The 19,872-nt window shown below is 34.4% G+C and overlaps 1 protein-coding gene across 3 annotated transcripts in view; it reads left to right on the top strand.

Annotated features, from left to right (window-relative positions):
- The window catches only part of ATM (ATM serine/threonine kinase), a gene marked incomplete at its 5' end in the record, with an annotated part of 136,091 nt that overhangs the window by 38,979 nt on the left and 77,240 nt on the right, over nucleotides 1–19,872 (top strand). For all 3 annotated transcript variants that reach the window (XM_082660331.1, XM_082660332.1, XM_082660330.1), the window contains 11 exons: nucleotides 513–595; nucleotides 694–849; nucleotides 1,649–1,724; nucleotides 1,856–1,986; nucleotides 3,869–3,989; nucleotides 5,763–5,936; nucleotides 6,993–7,162; nucleotides 8,408–8,654; nucleotides 11,965–12,080; nucleotides 13,033–13,159; nucleotides 13,648–13,847. In XM_082660331.1, coding sequence (XP_082516457.1) covers nucleotides 513–595; nucleotides 694–849; nucleotides 1,649–1,724; nucleotides 1,856–1,986; nucleotides 3,869–3,989; nucleotides 5,763–5,936; nucleotides 6,993–7,162; nucleotides 8,408–8,654; nucleotides 11,965–12,080; nucleotides 13,033–13,159; nucleotides 13,648–13,847 — 1,601 coding nt within the window. The remainder of the gene's footprint in view (nucleotides 1–512; nucleotides 596–693; nucleotides 850–1,648; nucleotides 1,725–1,855; nucleotides 1,987–3,868; nucleotides 3,990–5,762; nucleotides 5,937–6,992; nucleotides 7,163–8,407; nucleotides 8,655–11,964; nucleotides 12,081–13,032; nucleotides 13,160–13,647; nucleotides 13,848–19,872) is intronic.

Below are 19,872 nucleotides of genomic sequence, written 5' to 3'. Positions count from 1 at the left end.
TCCAGAATTCATTAATAGAATAGTGTTTAACTATTGAAGTTATCCCCAAGCATTGTTTTCGGAGGGTGGTGACATAATATAGTTTCAGACTCTTGCTCAGGCACTTAACTCCAACAGTGATAACACTGTCACTTACTGAATTCCTACAATAAATGCTAGACCTTTACATTCATTTCCTTTAATCTTCACAGTAATCTGGCCAGGTAAGTGCTATATCCTCATTTTAAAGCTGGGAGTACAAAGACTCAGATGACAAGGCAAGTTTTTAAAGCACTCAAGTAGTAACAGGTTATGGTACGGGGATTTGAATCCAGCTCTGTTTGACTTCAAAACACCCCTGCCTCCCCCTTTTTTAAAATTATATTGCTTCATAAAAATTCACTGCTCGTGTGTGTGTGTGTATGCACATGTGTTTATATATGAATTTATGGTTACATATATGTACTTATTTAAATAAATGATATATGAAAAAACAAGAACAACAACTAATTTCCCCCACCCAACTATCTTAGTATCTAGTGCTTTTAAAGGACCTTCCTGGAGAAGAATATCCCTTGCCAATGGAAGATGTTGTTGAACTTCTAAAACCGCTATCGTAAGACATTAAAACCATATAAAATATTCACTCTAAATTTGTAGATTAAACTGGTGTGTTCTGTTATGCTGATAAAGTTAAATTTTTTTCCATCACAGCAATGTGTGTTCTTTGTATCGCCGTGACCAAGATGTTTGTAAAACCATTTTAAACCATGTCCTTCACATAGTGACGAACCTATGTCAAGGAAATATGGATGCTGAGAACACAAGGGATGCTCAAGGACAGTTTCTAACAGTGATTGAAGCATTTTGGTGGGTATAGACATTTTGTGGAGTTACTTTTCTTTTGCCACTTCTGCATACAAATGCAAACTTTGCATTTCTTCTAATCTTCGAATGTAACTATATACATCTTTTAACAATAGTGACATGTAATTTGTGTTTCCCTCCTTAATTGCTTGAAGAACTGAATTGTTTTCTGCTTAAGACTTGGCTTCCTAAAGTGGTTTTAGTGTATTTCCCTGCGAATTTTGAATCTCTTAATAGTTTGACATATATGATGAATAAAGCAAAGTGCAACAAGTCTAAATCAATTGAGTAGTTTATATTCCTAAAGTGGACAAATTGACCTTGTCATTCTCTGGTTATTTCATGCATATAGTCATAGTGTGAGTTAATACCAAGACACCTATAGAGGAGCACATATATGTAATTTAGAGCCCTCCTACCATTTGGTGGGCAAGGACTTCTGAGTCAGTATAGAATGTCGTTTTTAAGTCTTTGATATAACAACACAGCAACTTTAAAAATGTTTTCCTTTTAAAGCAAGTTTTCTATAACATGGTTAGCTGAAGTGGAATAGCCCCAAAATGAGGCATAATCATGTGACACAAATAACGTACATTAAAATGAACTTTTCAAACCAATTTATTTTAGCTGGAATTTTTGGAAGGTGAGAATATTGGCATATGCCACATAGTAAGAATTAAATTTAGCATGGAAAGAAATTTTGGAAGCAGCCTAGAATAACCTTAATGTCCAGTGATTTTTTTTTTTTACTGTGCTTTTATTGGAATAATTACTTGATATTAAGACACATACTTTATTTCAGGCACTTAACAAAGGAGGGAAAATGCACATTCTCTGTAAGAGTGGCACTAGTAAAATGCCTTAAAACTTTGCTTGAGGTGAGTTATTCTACTTCAGTTATTAGTATGGTCTCCATTGGCATTTTTAAAGCAGTCTTTGTTTCTGTTTGTTAATGGGTGATTTTTCTCTTAGTATTTCACATTTAACCTCAGTTGTTCTTTTCCCATAGGCTGATCCTTATTCAAAATGGGCTATTCTGAATGTAATGGGAAAAGACTTTCCTGTAAATGAAGTATTTCCACAGTTTCTTGCTGATAATCATCACCAAGTTCGCATGTTGGCTGCACAGTCAATCAATAGGTAATGGGTCAAGTATTCATTGAAGTGTCTGGAGTGCTGCAGATAGCAATTCAATGTGCAGGACAGTCATAGTTCACTAGTTGTGATATTAAAAATAGTTAACGTTTACTGAGCATATATTGTATGCCTGGCATTTATGTTTTCTCTTAATTCTGACAACTGTATCACTTTGATACTATTATTTTCTCCAATTTATTAATGAAAACTGTGGCTTAGACAGATAAAGTAATTTGCTCAGTGCCATACAGCTAGTAAGTGGTTGAGTTGAATTAGGTGTGTCTACTCCCACTTACAAGAGATATAGGATGTTTGGATATTACTGAGATTTTATATGAGTTTGTAAAATGAAAATTAGCACATTTTACATTGTGCTAATTACAATCATATTTATTCAAGTGAACATAGAGTTAGACATTGGAGTGTTTCTCTCACAGGGATGTGTTTTATGTTTGAGTACCTGAAGAAGCAAATATTAATTTTTCAACAACTGCATGTTTATCAGGTTATCAACTTGATTTTAAAACTCTAAATTATAACCTACCCCTGCCTCTCCTACCTCACACTCCTGTAAATAAAGCACCTCTCTGCTTTATTTTTCTCTGTAGCATTTATCACCAGTTGAAATAATTGTATTTTAGCACATTTACCTAGGATATAAGCTCCTAGAGGGCATTGATTTTTCTCTTTTCTTGTATATTTAGTACCTAGAATAATACTTGGAATGTGCCAGTTGTTTAATAATTTGTAAAATCAATGAACATTTGAAAAAAAATTACATTATGCTTTAAAAACATCAAAGCTGAAAATCATTTAAGTAATTTTACTGTTCAAATGTAAGTGACCAATAATTAAAGAATGCTATAAAGAACTTGCCCAGCAGTCACATAAATACATGTTAGATGTGTCCAAAATTTGGATATGCTGACAATATTTTTTTTTAACATCTTTATTGGAGTATAATTGCTTTACAATGTTGTGTTAGTTTCTGACAACAATGTTTTCATAAGTCAGTCGTGTCTGGTAAAGTAAGCTCAGGCTTAGGACTGTTTTTAATAAAAACCATAGAGCATTGTAAGGTTTGCTAATGAATGTGTGCTTACTTCAAGTGCTTAAAAAAGATAGAAAATATATACTAAAGTTAAAGATCTGGGGTTACAGAGGATCATAAGTTGAATATAATAAAGTAAGGTAGTGGTGGCATTAAAAAAATCTCTTAAGATTCAAAAATGTATAAATTCATGAGTGACATGAGCATAGCATTTATTTATTGGTTGTTTACTTGTTAGATATCTAATATTAGACTATTTAAGAGAGATTAGAGAAACTGAAGGAGTCAGAGGAACACCAAAAAAGTTGATACTTCCATAAGTTTTGATTAGTAAAAAAGGGTAAAGGACAAAATTGGTTAAAGAGTTGTCCTTAAATATGATTGTACATTGTGCAAAAAGCTGATCAGCTTTTCTCTATCACATAAAATTTTTGTAATGGAATATCAAGACAGTAAAGCTATCCACTTTTAAGTTGTGATTAAATATTAGAGCAGGTTGATGTAAGAGTCTGTGGCTGCTTCTAATTGATATTTGACCAGAGGACAATTTTTCTTTTCTGGTTAGTTAGAGTTAAGGGATATTCAGGTTTGGGCAATAATCTAAAAGGTCTGTTGAGACCCTTTTCAGTTCTAGGAGAAAATGGAGTATATGGTAAAGACCCTAATATTAAGCAGTAGATTTGAACCTCTTTAAATAGACTCACATTTCCTTGGTCTTTTGAAAGAAAATCTAATATGTTAGTATGTCTCACAGAGTGATTTATTTTTGCCCTGTAAATATGCTTTGGAAAGTATGGTTTATATTTCACTTTTTGCTTTTTTTTTTTTTTTAAGATTATTTCAGCATATGAAAAAAGGAGGTCCTTCCACATTATTGAAAGCACTTCCTTTGAAGCTTCAGCAAGCAGCATTTGAAAATTCATACTTGAAAGCTCAGGAAGGAATGAGAGAAGTGGTAATTTTAGTAATGCTTATTTGCTGTTATCATATGCTTTCTATAAATATGCCACATATTACTTTACCAAGTTTGGCCTAAGACAGTATATATCCAGTAGTTCACAATATAAATTTAGACTAGAACAGCTATATGAATTTATTGAAATTACTTTATTTATAGGTCAGAATTGGTTGAATAATGACAGTTTCTTTTGGTTCAACTTATATGCAGCATTTTTGTAGGAAAAACAGAATTTACTGAGTTTTTATAGGAGTATAAATGGCTTATTTTTTAATTAAAAACTATATTTTGGTAAGATCTGATTAAAAGCTAATTCACAGAACAGGTGACAAGAGGAAGAAATGGATTGAGGAAAAAATGTTCTAATTGGGAAGATCAAATTATCTTTGTGCTCCTTAATGAACCTTATGATTTTCATATTTTTCTGTAGATAATATTTTTCTTAAAATGGCAAAAATTGTCTTAGTGGTAGAATTTATTCATTTATCTATGCCTTGATTTGTTTATTAAAAGTGTGTGAAGCAGTTAGTCAAATGACTATATATTCTGTAACAGCACCAAACTGAAAAGGAAAGTTGCATGAAAGAATGTGAATTTAGAAAAAGGTTTCAATAGATTGGAAAAATGAGTGTAAATAATACTCATTTAAAATTTACTAGAAATAACATATTATATATTTTAAAATCAGCCTGTCATGTGCAAAAAGGGAGAATACTGACCTGACAGCAGTTAATTTGCAGAAAGATCTAAGAAGTTTTACATCTTGAGAGCATAATATGAATCAACATTGTTATCAAAAAAAAGCAAATTCTGTCTTAGATGTCATTAATAGAAGCAGACTGTAATGAACAAGTTTATAGAAAGAACTTGAATCTTGTATTCATTTTTTTTTAACATCTTTATTGGAGTATAATTGCTTTACAATGGTGTGTTAGTTTCTGCTGCATAACAAAGTGAATCAGCTTTACATATACATATATCCCCATATCTCCTCCCTCTTGATAGCATGTTGGGTTTAGTTCCCAGTAAAACTGAATTTTTAACTATTGCTAGAATGTTAGAGAGTCTGAATATTAGAGAGTCTGTAGATCTGTCTTTTATAAGGAATAGGTAAAGGAGTTGACTTAGTGGGAACCTCATAGCTATTTTCAAACATGTCAGTGATTGCCATTTAGTAAAGGAATTAGGTCCTTCCTTTTTTTTGTACCAAAAATAGCAATAGGATCAGTGACTGGCAGTTTTTTCCAAATGTGAAGAGAAACTTCTACCAAGTATAGCAAGTCAAAAAATGTACATGTCTGTTGGAAAAATGATTGGTTGTTAAACTAGAAGCATATATCATTCTATCTAGTTGCATGAATTTATTGGTCTTTTTAGTAATATATATGATAATATTTTTAAAGAATAAAGAGCTATATATTAAGTTATAATGGTAAACATCTTAGGAGGTAATACTTGGTAGTTGAAGAGCTTTTAGTCTCTCACTTTCCTGCAATTTCTTTCTTTCTCTTTTTTTTTCTTTAAAGTGCTTTATATCCATTGAAATGTTTGGCAATTCTTTCTATAAGATCTTATCAAAAGCAGTCTTTCCCTCTGTAGAAACTGTGGTCCTTTCTGATAATATCTCTTCTTAGCTCCATCACTATAGGATTTAAAACTGTTCACGGGCTGCTTAGATGTTGTCGTGGTGTACTCTGGTTTTAGTCTGGTTGGTTTATTTGGAATATTTAAATATTAACATTGCATATTGTTTTTAAAATTATTCCGAAGTCCCACAGAGCTGAAAACTCTGAAATTTTGGATGAGCTTTGTAATAGAAAGGCCATTTTACTGATGATGATAGCTGTGGTGTTATACTATAGCCCTGTATGTGAAAAACAGGCTTTATTCGCCCTATGCAAGTCTGTGAAAGAGAATGGATTAGAGCCTCACCTCATTAAAAAGGTAACTGTGGATTAATATTTTTTATTATAATCTTCCTTGGGTAACTTTTAAACAATTAAGGTTAAAGCTAGATTTTTAATGTGGCATTTATTAAAGACTTAGAGGCAGTTTTATTTTTTAGATTTGGAATATTAGAAAGCAGTAACTTTTAAAATAGTGTATTTATTTGTATACAGTGTCATTTTTTACATTAAGTTTAAGAGCATTTTACAAGGCAGTTATTGAACTAACGAGAGTAAGTGACCTATCATATGCAGACCAGGCCCTCTGGAATAGTATTTATTGGGGGAAGTGGAGAAAAAAGGAGTAGTACGTGTTTTGCCTAGTGGATTCTGGAGCAGGACATTGGGATCTAGCGGGGCCAGGAGTCAAATTTTAGAGCTATAAAGCTTTTAAGTTGCATGATTAGGAAGACCAGGGTCCAACACAGTGTTGTAGAATGCTTACTCCTGCCCCTGTTCCAACACCTCAGCATTAATGGTTTGGGAGGTTCCAAGCCTTTACATCCTAGATTTTTACATGATGAACCAGTGATAGATCATGGCTTGATATAACTAGCATGGTTTCCAGTGGAGCTTTACAGTAGGCCAACCTATAAGTAATCAGTCTAGATAGTTAAACTTTTACCTTTCAGTATTAAAGTAAGAGGTTACTTTAAAAAAAAATTATACAGTTACACTACCTAATTATTATTGTACGTGGAATATAGTGTTTGGATTTTTCTCATTTGGGTTTAGGACTGAGAAGAATTGTTTTACTTTATAATGAAATATAATCAAATCTTGAAAATTGAAACATTTTTCTGTTTTTATTCATTTAACATTTATTGAGGGTTTGCTGTGTACCAGGCACCGAGTAATTACATTAAATACATTTTTCTTGTTGAATTTTGCTGAAGTGGGTTCTTTATTATCTCCATTTCATAGATGAGTGAATCAAGGAATAGAAAAGTTAAATGAATACTTAAAGTCATACTGTAAATAAATATTAAGGATTTAAATGATTTATTATTTCATTATTTTCTTAAAACATTGACTTCTTTTTTGATTTGTATAGGTTTTACAGAAAGTTTCTGAAACTTTTGGATATAGACATTTAGAAGACTTCATGGCTTCTCATTTGGATTATCTGGTACTGCAATGGCTAAATCTTCAAGATACTGAATACAGCTTATCTTCTTTTCCTTTTACTTTATTAAACTACACAAACATTGAAGATTTCTACAGGTAGGTTTACATCTGTCACATGTGAAATATATTTAATTTAAAATTAGGTATTAATCATAATGTGAGTGTCGCAGCGTTTTTTAATGGAAATGTATTGAAGTGGACTTAGGATCTGGTCCTAGCTGTGTCAGTAGCCAGCTACATGACTTCAGGCAAGCCACATGAACACCCTCTGGGACTTGATTTCTTAATCTTTTTCTTTTTTTTTTTTGCGGTACACGGGCCTCTCACTGTTGTGGCCTCTCCCGTTGCGGAGCACAGGCTCCGGACGCGCAGGCTCAGCGGCCATGGCTCACGGGCCCAGCCGCTCCGTGGCTTGTGGGATCTGCCCGGACCGGGGCACGAACCTGTGTCCCCTGCATCGGCAGGCGGACTCTCAACCACTGCACCACCAGGGAAGCCCGGTTTCTTAATCTTTAAAGTAAGGGAGTTACATATAGAGATCATTAAGGTCTCTTTCAGCTTTAATATTTAATAATCTTCCCTATGAAAAATCAAAGGTAAATTATTAGTGGCTGATTATTTCAGCCTTATTTTTCTTATTTGTTGTTTAACTGTGGGCCATTTAGTCATTATTTCTGTTTGATTTAAAGTTTAATGTACAAGTATTTATTTTGCTAACTCCAAGTCTGGAGAAGAAAATTTTGAAAATGGAGAGATTTGAAACAACTAAATAATAATGTTTAGGTATCAGGATGATGGGAAGGCAATTCGTAATTGTTTAGTGGTCCTTACTGTTTGTTCATTTTGGCAATAATAATATTTACATTTATTCTTCGAATTTATTAATTGCTTTCACTTTACAATAATTTTGCATAAATTGATTATGCGGAATAAATAAATTCAATTTTCACTTGTTTTTGATCACACTGTTAGGGTGATCTCTTTTTTTTAGTGTGACTATTTAGAATTCACTTCACTTCTCCATTTATAAAATTAGAGTAAGGGTGCTTAATGATCTAGATACAGTGATGCTCTAATGCTTATTAAACCCTTTTATTTTTTTATTTTTATTTTTATTTTTTTTTGGCTGTGCCACACAGCTTGAGGGATCTTAATTCCCTGACCAGGGATCAAATCCATGGTGGAAACATGGAGTCCTAACCACTGGACTGCCAGGGAATTCCCAAAACCAGTTTATTATTTTAAGGACTATATTATAAAATTTTACTTTGAAACATTATATTTTAATGTATATTAAAAATGTATATACTTTAATATACATTGTTATTTTTATATTTTTAGGTCTTGTTATAAAGTTTTGATTCCACATCTGGTGATTAGAAGTCATTTTGATGAGGTAAAGTCCATTGCTAATCAGATTCAAAAGGATTGGAAAAGTCTTTTGACAGACTGCTTTCCAAAGATTATTGTAAATATTCTTCCATACTTCGCTTATGAGGATACAGGAGACAGTGGGATGGCACAGCAAAGAAAGATTGCTACCAAAGTCTATGATATGCTTAAAGATGAAAACTTATTAGGAAAACAGGTATGACTTCAACATCTGCGGTACTTTTTATCCCCTAATTGATCTGAGGTGTAACTTTAAAACTTTAAGGCTATTTATTCATCATTTATGCAATTAAATTTAATACTATGTGATAATCACTATCTAACATAGGCAGTCCATTAATTTTTTGTTATTGTTGTACAATGTTCTCTCCTTTTGATTAGCTTTGAAATGAAATGTTTTTAATCAGAAATTTTTTTAAAAGTTTGGAATAATTTTATCACTTTTTCTTTTAAAATTTTGTTTTAATTGGCAGTAATACATTAATGCAAGCTGGTTGTTAAATTCAAACAATACTGAACAAGGTATAGAAAATCTTTTTCACTTCCTCTTTAATCTCATTAAGCCCTTCACTTTTCATGGAAAAGTACAATCCCAAGTTACCATATCCTGTTTTTTTCCATGACATTTACTACCTTCTAACATATGATGTAACTTACTTATGAATTATGTTCATTGGTTTTTATCAATCTTCTCCACTATAAGTACTGTGAAGGTAGGATTTTTTTCTTTCTTCTTTTTTGCAGTTGTATCCCAACTATCTAGTATATATTGAGTACTCATTATTTGATGAAAGATGGAGTAAAGTTAAAAAGGAACTAACAATTTCTGTTTATTTTTATTTTTGGTTGTGTTGGCTCTTCTTATCTGTGCATGGGCTTTCTCTAGTTGCGGCAAGCAGGGGCCACTCTTCATCGTGGTGCGCGGGCCTCTCATTGTTACAGCCTCTCATTGCGGAGCCCAAGCTCCAGACGCGCAGGCTCAGTAGTTGTGGCTCACGGGCCTAGTTGCTCCGCGGCATGTGGGATCCTCCCAGACCAGGGCTCGAACCCGTGTCCCCAGCATTGGCAGGCGGATTCTCAACCACTGCACTACTAGGGAAGCCCTTCTGTTTGTTTTGTAGTAATTTATATATATATAAAATTATTTGAGGCAACTTATATTAAAATACATATGGAAACTTTTTAAGGTAAAAGAGGATTGGTCACTCCAATTTTTTTTTTAATGTGAGTAAGGGATGATTAACCAAGCTTGGTCAACATTAGTATTACAATTGGATAAACTTCAAGAGACTCTTTTTTTGTTGCCCAGTTATCTGTGTTGAACCAAGAAGTGGAACAGCAAGACTCTCAGTTGCTTAGGTGGGCCATTCCCAATCAGAACTGGTTTTAAGTCTGTAATCTGGAGGCAGATGGTGAGTAGAGGTACTCCTTGCCCAAAAGGCAGTTGGAACAGAATGTTGGCATGCCAGGGGGTATGGACGTTACGAAAGACACTCTGCCTCTAGGCCCTTTTACTCAATCTCCCAGCTTAGACTTCTGAGCAAGCCTACTCTTACTATTCTTCTTTATGTGTTCAAACCAAAAGAGCAGTTTTGAGTCAGAATAAGTCTAGAAGGGAAGCGTGATTACATTAAACCCTGATTAAAACACCAGTCTCAAGCATGAAGAGAGGTAAAAATTAAAAATAATTTCTTAGCTTCTTGGTTAAAGACATAAATCTAATTTTTATTAGTCTCAATTTCATTTAGCATCGTCATTATAAGTTAATTTTTTCTTTCTCTAATATGCAGTTTCTCTGAAACAATCAAGATTCTTTTTTCTGTGGATAAGTGTTGGTACCACTACTATCAGTCTTTGAGTCTTCTAAAACTGGCCGTTGTTGAATGCTTAGAATATTTACAGTTATAAGATTGTTTAGCTATACCTAGATATCTGAATAATTTATATGTACCTTAGGTAAACATTACAGATCTGGCTTAGAGAATCATGAAATTAATGAAGTCAGCTGTCATCTGTGTGCGTGGAAACTCACTAATTTTTCCTCTGATATTAATCAGATTTGGCCAGTTTGTCCTTACTTATTCCAGATATACTGAAAATGGGGGTAGATTTTTTTTTAATTATTTAATTAATTAATTTATTTTTGACTGCATTGGGTCTTCATTGCTGCACGCAGGCTTTCTCTTGCTGTGGTGAGTGGGGGCTACTCTTCGTTGTCGTGCATGGGCTTCTCATTGTGGTGGCTTCTCTTGTTGCGGAGCATGGGCTCTAGATGCGCAGGCTTCAATAGTTGTGTCGGGCGGGTTCAGTAGTTGTGGCTTGCGGGCTCTAGAGCGCAGCCTCAGTAGTTGTGGCACACGGGCTTAGTTGCTCTGCGGCATGTGGGATCTTCCCAGACCAGTGCTCGAACCCATGTCCCCTGCATTGGCAGGTGGATTCTGAACCACGGAGCCACCAGGGAAGCCTCGGGGCTGGATTTTTAAAAGGGCTTAAACCTTGGAAATGATGACATGACAACTAATGTGTAAGCCCAGGGAAAGGCTAGTATCGTTAGATTTCTTTAGTGTCACATTCCAGAATATTTTTGTTATATTAGGAAGTGTTTCCAAACCTCTGTGTGGAAGAGGTAAAGATAGTAGAGATAATAAATCAGCCATTTGCCTTTTGGTTTAAAGCACTGTAATTCCTTATTTGGAGAGCTAACAAATCCACCTTTAAGACTTCACAGTTCTCATTCATTCGGCTGAGGTGTAATGTAGTACACCCATTCTTTATATTTAGAGAACTTAATGACTTTTGTGAGGCTACCTGTGGCAGGAAGTGGATGATGAAGGGTCTGTTCCTGTCCAGGAGGATTTAGCCTACTATTGATGACAGGGCATGTGGGTAGCAGAATTTGGGATATCAACCAAGTAGAAATCTGGGGAAAAGTTATGCAGGGAACAAAGGGATGATTATTGCCAGTCACCGAGAATTCTTACTAGTAAAGTTCTCTAAGTGAGGTAGTGTTCTCAAATAAGAGTAAAATGTAGATTGATGAGCAGTATAGATCAGTGGGGAATTTGGTTGGCAGGAAAATGATTAGGTTGAAGAATTTTAGGCTAGACCTGAAGCCTTACTCATTAAAATGGTTCATTTTATTTTATTTTTTAAACATCTTTATTGGAGTATAATTGCTTTACAATGGTGTGTTAGTTTCTGCTTTATAACAAAGTGAATCAGCTCTATATATACATATATCCCCATATCTTAAAATGATTCTTTAAAATTAAACGAAAGAGTTGGATTAAGAGAGTCTTGTTTGGTATGATTTCCCTATTTTCCTTTCAGTCTGTAGGTTGGCTGCATAACAGAAAAAAGTGGAGTTAGCTGTATGTCTTGCAGATCTTAGATCTTTGGTCACTTTGAATAATTTTGGAAATGAGGCAGTAACATGAGCCCCTTAAGCTGTCTTAAAGATCACAGACACGAAAACTTAAATATATTTTAATTTTGTATCCTTGCAGATTGATCATTTATTCATTAGTAATTTACCAGAGATTGTGGTGGAGTTATTAATGACGTTACATGAACCAGCAACTTCTGGTGCCAGCCAAAGCACTGACCCCTGTGACTTTTCAGGGTATGGGTATTTTTAACTTAGAGAATTAGCTGCAATTTCAGAACCTTGAGAAGTTTATTGGTTAACACATTCAAATGTCCATTTCAGTTGTTAGGCATGTACTCTGCTTTTAAATTCTGTTTCTTTAAAAATAATTACCTTTGAATTGAAGTATCTGCTCTACTGTAGCCTCTCCACAGTAATTGATCTTTTAATTGACCACCTTATTCTCAAATTCAGTGACCTTTTTCTCCTCAATCTTTTTGTAATATTTGAGCATTCTGCCATCTCCTGTCTCATGAAATTTTCTTCTTCATGACATTATTCTTTGTTCTCTTCTTATCTATGACTCGGCTTTCTGTATCACCTTTGCTTTATCATGCTCCTTTGCTAGGGGAATCTTACTGTACTATAATTTCATTTGGATGTGAAACCCACTTGGTTGTATATGAATGTTAAAATTATTTTCTCAGCTTGATTGTAAGCTACTTGAAAATGCCCTTAACTTCTTTTATATGCTCTACAATGCTAAGCGTATACAATAGTAATAATATCTACTAAAATGCTTTTACATATGTAATTTCATTTGATGTAGTATTTGATTGCTGTGTCTTAAGATATTATTGTGTTTATAGTACTAGCATAGAGCTTTAATTCATAACTGAAGTGAATTGGTATTAAGTCTCATTTGTGGAATTCCATTAACTTTATAAAAGATTTTTTAAGCAAATTATTTAAAATTGACTAAGTCCTAGAAAGTTAAAGTATTTAGGTATTCTGATTGATGTATATAGTCTGTGATATGTCATTTGTGATTTCATTAAAAGTCTAGTTTTCAGTAGAAAATAATTTCAAAATTTGGGGTTACTGTAATCTAAATTTTCTTTTTGGATTTTCACTTGTCTATTAAGAAAATGTTTTTTCTTGATAATTTTTTTCTGAAAATGACTGTATTTTTTTCTGTAACTCTTAGGGATTTGGATCCTGCTCCTAATCCACCTCATTTTCCATCACATGTGATTAAAGCAACATTTGCCTATATCAGCAATTGCCATAAAACCAAGCTTAAAAGCATTTTAGAAATTCTTTCCAAAAGCCCTGTAAGTATACATTACTAGTATAATAACTGAAGGGAGAATTCCTTCTTTTTCAGTTAGAAAATCTGTATATCTTAAAGAGAAAAAAAAGTAAACAAATGGAAAATTTATCTGAATAAATTAAGAAAAACACTCATTTACAAGTTTATATCTTGGTATTTTACTTGTCAGTATTAATTGAAATATGTCACATACGAGGGCTGAATTTCATGACATTTTAGTCATGTTGGCTCAGGGAATATATACATATATATAATGTATATTTTAAGGATATACTATTATTGTTTACTCTCTGAAAACTAAGTAAATTGACAGTAGTTTTTTAGGTTTAAGATAGTAATTTTCTTAATGTAATATTTTGCATTTGATATCAAAACCCAAAACAAAATTCTATAATTTAGAATTCTGTATTTTGAATAAAAAATGTATGTATTATGGGCTGAGTATATGTGATTAGGCAAGTTTTTACTAAATGTATCTTTATTTTCTAGGATTCCTATCAGAAAATTCTTCTGGCCATATGTGAGCAAGCAGTTGAGACAAATAATGTTTATAAAAAACATAGAATTCTTAAAATATATCACCTGTTTGTTAGTTTATTAATGGACGATATAAAGAGTGGCTTAGGAGGAGCTTGGGCCTTTGTTCTTCGAGACGTTATTTATACTTTGATTCACTATATCAACCAAAGGTAAATAATATATTTAGACCAATATATAAGTAGTTTTTCTACCATTTTATCTTAATTGAAAATTTATATACTTCTACAAGGTAGAAGCCAGAGTATTGTTTTCTGAATTTTGCCTTTTTAATATATATTATATCTACCTATTATATTTTACAAAGTGCATCACTACTTCTCCAACTCTAGAAATCTTTAAGTATTAAGGGTCTTCAACATTTTAAATATTCTAATTTTAGATGGCCATAAATGCATATATTACCATAGCAGTTCTGGTCACCACTTACAGTGTGTGTGGTAGGGGGCAAAGAGGGGTTCCCTGTACACATCCAGGGAATTATCCAGACATCAGCGGATACCTAGCTGTAGATAGTGTTAGATCCCACAGGTTAAGAGCTCAAGTTCTGCAAGATTGTCCTTTCCAACCTCATCAGACACCATTTGAAAGCCCAGGTTATCAGTGGCTACAGATTTCAGTGACCCCTTTCTTAGGTTTGATTAATTTGCTAGAGTGGCTCACAGAACTCAAGAAACCTGTTTACTCACTAGATTGCCGGTTTATTACAAAAAGAAATAACTCAGGAATAGCCAGATGGAAGAGATGCATAGGGCAAGGTATGGGGAAGGGGCATGGAGCTCCCATGCCCTCTCCAGGCATTTCACTCTCTCCATACCGGCAAGTGTTCACCAACCCAGAAGCTCCCTAAACCCCATCATTTTGGGTGTTAATGGAAGCCTCATTAAATAGGCATGACTGATGAAATCATCACAGTCATTGGTGATTGAATCAGCTTCCATCTCCCTATGCCCTTCTTGGAGGTCAGAGAGGTGGGACCGAAAGTTCCAACCCTCTAATCACAGGGTTGGTTCTCCTGGCAACCAGCCCCCATTCTTAGGTGCTTCCTCAAATTTACTCATTAACATAAAAAAAGACTCCTTTATTGTTCTTGTCACCGGAAATTCCAAGAGTTTTAGGAACTCTGTGCCAGAAATGGGGACCAAATATATATTTCTTATTATAAATCACAACATCACAGTTACTATAGATTTTGGGATGTATGTTCTTTTTAGCATCTCTATTCCTTTCCATTGACTTTAATGATGTTTCTATTATTTGTTTTCTTATTAGTAGATAACATAGCCATCAAATAAATTTAAGTCCTTCAAAGCACATGAAGGTACCTATTTCCATTTTGTTTTCTCATATTTTTCTTTTTTGGCTTTTAAAAAATATTTTATAATTTTTATTTTAATTTAAGTCACATGTTTGTATAGTCATTCAGTCTTTTTCCAGCACTAATTTTTTTTTTAGGTTTTATTATTTTGGTAAAATATATAACATAAAATTTGTCATTTTTAACCATTTTTTTAAGCGTCCAATTCAGTGATATTAATTATGTTCACAGTTTCGTGTTTCCATCGCCACTGTTTCCAAAACTTTTTCATTACCTCAAATAGAACCTCTGTACCCATTAAGCAATAATTCCACATTACCACTTCCCTGTAAGCCCCTGATAACCTCTAATGTACTTCCTGTCTCTATGAATTTGCCTGTTACAGATATTTCATATAAGTAGAATCATAACTTATTTTTCCTTTTCTGTCTGGCTTGTTTCACTTAGCATGTCTTCAGGGTTCATCCAGCATCATACTTTTTTATCACTAAGTAATATTCCATTGGATATATGTACCACATTTTGTTTATCCATTCATCTGCTGATGAACACTTGGGTTGTTTCATGGGTATGAAGTGGCATCTCACTGGGGTTTTGATTTTACATTTTCCTACGGACTAATGATATTGAACGTCTTTTCATGAGCTTAGTGACCATTTGTATATCTGTTTTGGAGAAATGTCTGTTTAAGTCCTTTGCCCATTTTTTAAAATTAGATTGTCTTTTTGTTGAGCCGTAGGAGTTCTTTATATATTCTTGGTGTTGAACTCTTAATATATGATTTGCAAATATATTCTGGATATTGAATTCATATATGATTTGAAAGTAGTTTCTCCCATCCTATAAAATTTTCACTTTCCTGATAATGTCTTTTGATGCGCAGATCTTTTTAATTTTGATAAAGTCTGATTTATCTTGTTTGGTTTTTTTTTTGTTTCACGTGGTTTTGGTATTATATGTAAGAATTCATTGTCAAATCTAAGGTCACAAAGATTTATCCTTAGAGTTTATTCTAAGAGTTTTATGCTTTTAGCTCTTATATTTAGGTTGTTTATTCATTTTAATTTTTATATGTGGTGTGAGTTAGGGGTTCAATGTCATTCTTTTGCATGTAGAAATCTAATTGTTCCAGCGTGTTGTTAAAGAGAATGTTCTTTCCCCTTTGAAGGGACTTGGCATCCTTGCCAAAAATCAGTTAGCCATTGGTGTATGGGTTTATTTCTGAATTCTCAATTCTATTCCATTGGTCTTTACTTGTGCCATACCATGCTGTGTTGATTACTACAGCTTTATAGTAACTTTTGAAATCAGGAAGTGTGAGTCGTCTAGTGTTGTTCTTCTTTTTCAAGATTGTTTTGGTTGTTTGCAGTCCCTTGCAATTCCATGTGAGTTTATGCAAAAAAGTCTGTTGGAATTTAGAGGGAGATTGCACTGAATATGTGACTATTTAGATAGTATTAACATCTCAACAATTTGCCTTCCAATCCATGAACACAGGATGTCTTTCCATTTAGTTGAACTTATTTAATCTCTTTCATCCATGCTATATAGTTTTCAGTGCACAGGCCTTTCACATCCTTGGTTAGATTTATTCCCAGGTATTTAATTCTTTTAGATGCTCTTGTAAATGGAGTTTTTTTTGTTTGGTTGGTTGTTTTTTTGCGGTATATGGGCCTCTCACTGTCATGGCCTCTCCCATTGCAGAGCACAGGCTCTGGACGCGCAGGCTCAGCGGCCATGGCTCACGGGCCCAGCCGCTCCGCAGCATGTGGGATCTTCCCGGACCGGGGCACAAACCCATGTCCCCTGCATCGGCAGGCGGACTCTCAACCACTGTGCCACCAGGGAAGCCCTGTAAATGGAGTTTTTTAATCAATTTCCATTTTAGATTGTCAACTGCTATTGTATAGAAACAAATAATTTTGTATGTTGATTTTGTGACTTGTAACTTTGCTAAATTTGTTTGTTACTTCTAGTAGATTTATTGTGGATTCTTTTGGGAGTTTCTATATATATAGAATCATGTCATCTGGATTTAGTTTTACTTCTTCCTTTCTGATTTGGATGCCCTTTATTTCTTTTTCTTTTTTAATTGCTCTGGCTGGAAGTTCAGTACAATGTTGTGTATCAGTGGTGAAAGTGGGCATCCTTGTCTTATTCCTGATCTTAGTGGGAAAGCTTTCAGTTTTTCAACATTATGTTGTTAGCTTTGGGTTTTCATAGGTTACCATTATTTTGTTGAGAAAGTTTCTCTCTATTCTGATGTTTTTCTGAGTGTTTTTCTCATGAAAGGATGTTAGATTTTGTCAAATGCCTTTTCTATTTGTTGAGATGGTCATGTGTTGTATTCTTTCATTCTATCAATGTGGTATATTACATGGATTGACTTTCCTATACTGATCCACTCTTACATTCCTGGGATAAATCCCACTTGCTCATGATATATATCCTTTTTTTTTTTAATAGGTCTTTATTGGAGTATAATTTCTTCACAATACCGTGTTAGTTTCTTTTTTTATATAAATTACTTTAAACAAATTACTTTGTTACTGCATGTGGGCTTTTCTCTAGTTGTGGCGAGCAGGGGCTACTCTTTGTTGCGGTGAGCAGGCTTCTCATTGTGGTGGCTTCTATTGTTGCGGAGCCTGTGGCTCTAGGCACGCAGGCTTCAGTAGTTGTGGCTTGCGGGCTCCAGAGTGCAGGCCCAGTAGTTCCGGCACATGAACTTAGTTGCTCCATGGCATGTGAGATCTTCCTGGACCAGGGCTCCAACCCATGTCCCTTGCATTAGCAAGCGGATTCTCAACCACTGCGTCACCAGGGAAGCCCCCATGTTAGTTTCTGTTGCACAACAAAGCGAATCAGCCATATGCATACACATGTCCCCCCATATCCCATCCCTCTTGAGCCTCCTTCCCATCCTCTCTATCCCACCCTTCTAGGTCATCGCAAAGCACTGAGCTGATCTCCCTGTACTATGCTGCTGCTTCCCACCAGCCAACTATTTTACATTTGGTAGTGTATATATGTCAATGCTACTCTCACTTCGCCCCAGCTTCGTCCTCCCACCCCATGTCCTCAAGTCGATTTTCTATGTCTACCTCTTTATTCCTGCTCTGCAACTAGGTCATGAGTACCATTTTTTTGTTGTTTTTTAGATTCCATATATATGCGTTAGTATATAGTATTTGTTTTTCTCTTTCTGACTTACTTCACTCTGTATGACAGACTCTAGGTCCATCCACCTCACTGCAAATAACTCAATTTCGTTTCTTTTTATGGCTGAGTTTGTATACATTGTATATATGTGCCACATCTTCTTTTCCATTCATCTGTCGATGGACATTTAGGTTCCATGTCCTGGCTATTGGTGGCTACTAAATAGTGCTGCAGTGAACATTGTGGTGCATGTCTCATTTTGAATTATGGTTTTCTCAGGGTATATGCCCAGTAGTGGGATTGCTGGGTCATATGGTAGTTCTATTTTTAGTTTTTTAAGGAACCTCCATACTGTTTTCCATAGTGGTTGTATCAATTTACATTCCCACCAACTGTGCAGGAGGGTTCCCTTTTCACCACACCCTTTCCAGCATTTATTGTTTCTAGCTTTTTTGATAATGCCCATTCTGACCAGCGTGAGGTGATACCTCATTGTGGTTTTGATTTGCATTTCTCTAATAATTAGTGATGTTGAACATCTTTTCATGTGCCTCTTGGCCCTCTGTATGTGTTCCTTGGTGAAATGTCTATTTAGGTCTTCTGTCCATTTTTTAACTGGATTGTTTTTTTTTTTTGATATTGAGCTCCATGAGCTGTTTGTATATTTTGGAGTATAATCCTTTGTCTGTTGTTTCATTTCAAGTTTAATTCAGTCCCATTTGTTTATTTTTGTTTTTATTTCTGTTACTCTAGGAGGTGGGTCAAAAAAGATGGTGCTGTGGTTTATGTCAAAGAGTGTTTTTCCTATGTTTTCCTCTAAGAGTTTTATAGTGTCTGGTCTTACATTTAAGTCTTTAATCCATTTGGAGTTTATTTTTGTGTATGGTGTTAGGCAGTGTTCTAATTACATTCTTTTACATGTAGCTGTCCAGTTTTCCCAGCACCACTTATTGAAGAGGCTGTCTTTTCTCCATTGTATGTTCTTGCCTCCTTTGTCATAAATTAGGTGCCCATATGTGCGTGGCTTTATCTCTGGGCATTCTATCATGTACCATTGATCTATATTTCTGTTTTTGTGCCAATACCATACTGTCTTAATTACTGTAGTTTTGTGGTATAGATTGAAGTCGGGGAGCCTGATTCCTCCAACTCCGTTTTTCTTTCTCAAGATTGCTTTGGCTATTCGGGGTCCTTTCTGTTTCCATACGAATTGTAAGATTTTTTGTTCTAATTCTGTGAAAAATGCTGTTGATAGTTTGATAGGGATTGTGTTGAATCTGTAGATTGCTTTGGGTAGTGTAGTCATTTTCACAATATTGATTCTTCCAGTCCAAGAACATGGTATATTTCTCCATCTGTTTATGTCGTCTTTGATTTCTTTCATCAGTGTTTTATAGTTTTCTGAGTACAAGTCTTTCGCCTCTTTAGGCAGGTTTATTCCTAGGTATTTTATTCTTTTTGTTGCAGTGGTAAATGGGAGCGTTTCCTTAATTTCTCTTTCTGATTTTTCGTTGTTAGTGTATAGGAATGCCAGAGATTTCTGTGCATTAATTTTGTATCGTGCAACCTTACCAAATTCATTGATTAGTCCTAGTAGTTTTCTGGTGGCATCTTTAAGATTTTCTATGTATAGTATCGTGTCATCGGCAAATAGTGACAGTTTTACTTCTTCTTTTCCAATTTGTATTCCTTTTATTTCT

Source organism: Grampus griseus (assembly GCF_964374135.1).
Source record: "Grampus griseus genome assembly, chromosome: 8".
Taxonomy (NCBI): domain Eukaryota; kingdom Metazoa; phylum Chordata; class Mammalia; order Artiodactyla; family Delphinidae; genus Grampus; species Grampus griseus.
Note: the sequence above shows the minus strand (reverse complement) of the source record. Positions and strands in the feature narration are given on the sequence as shown.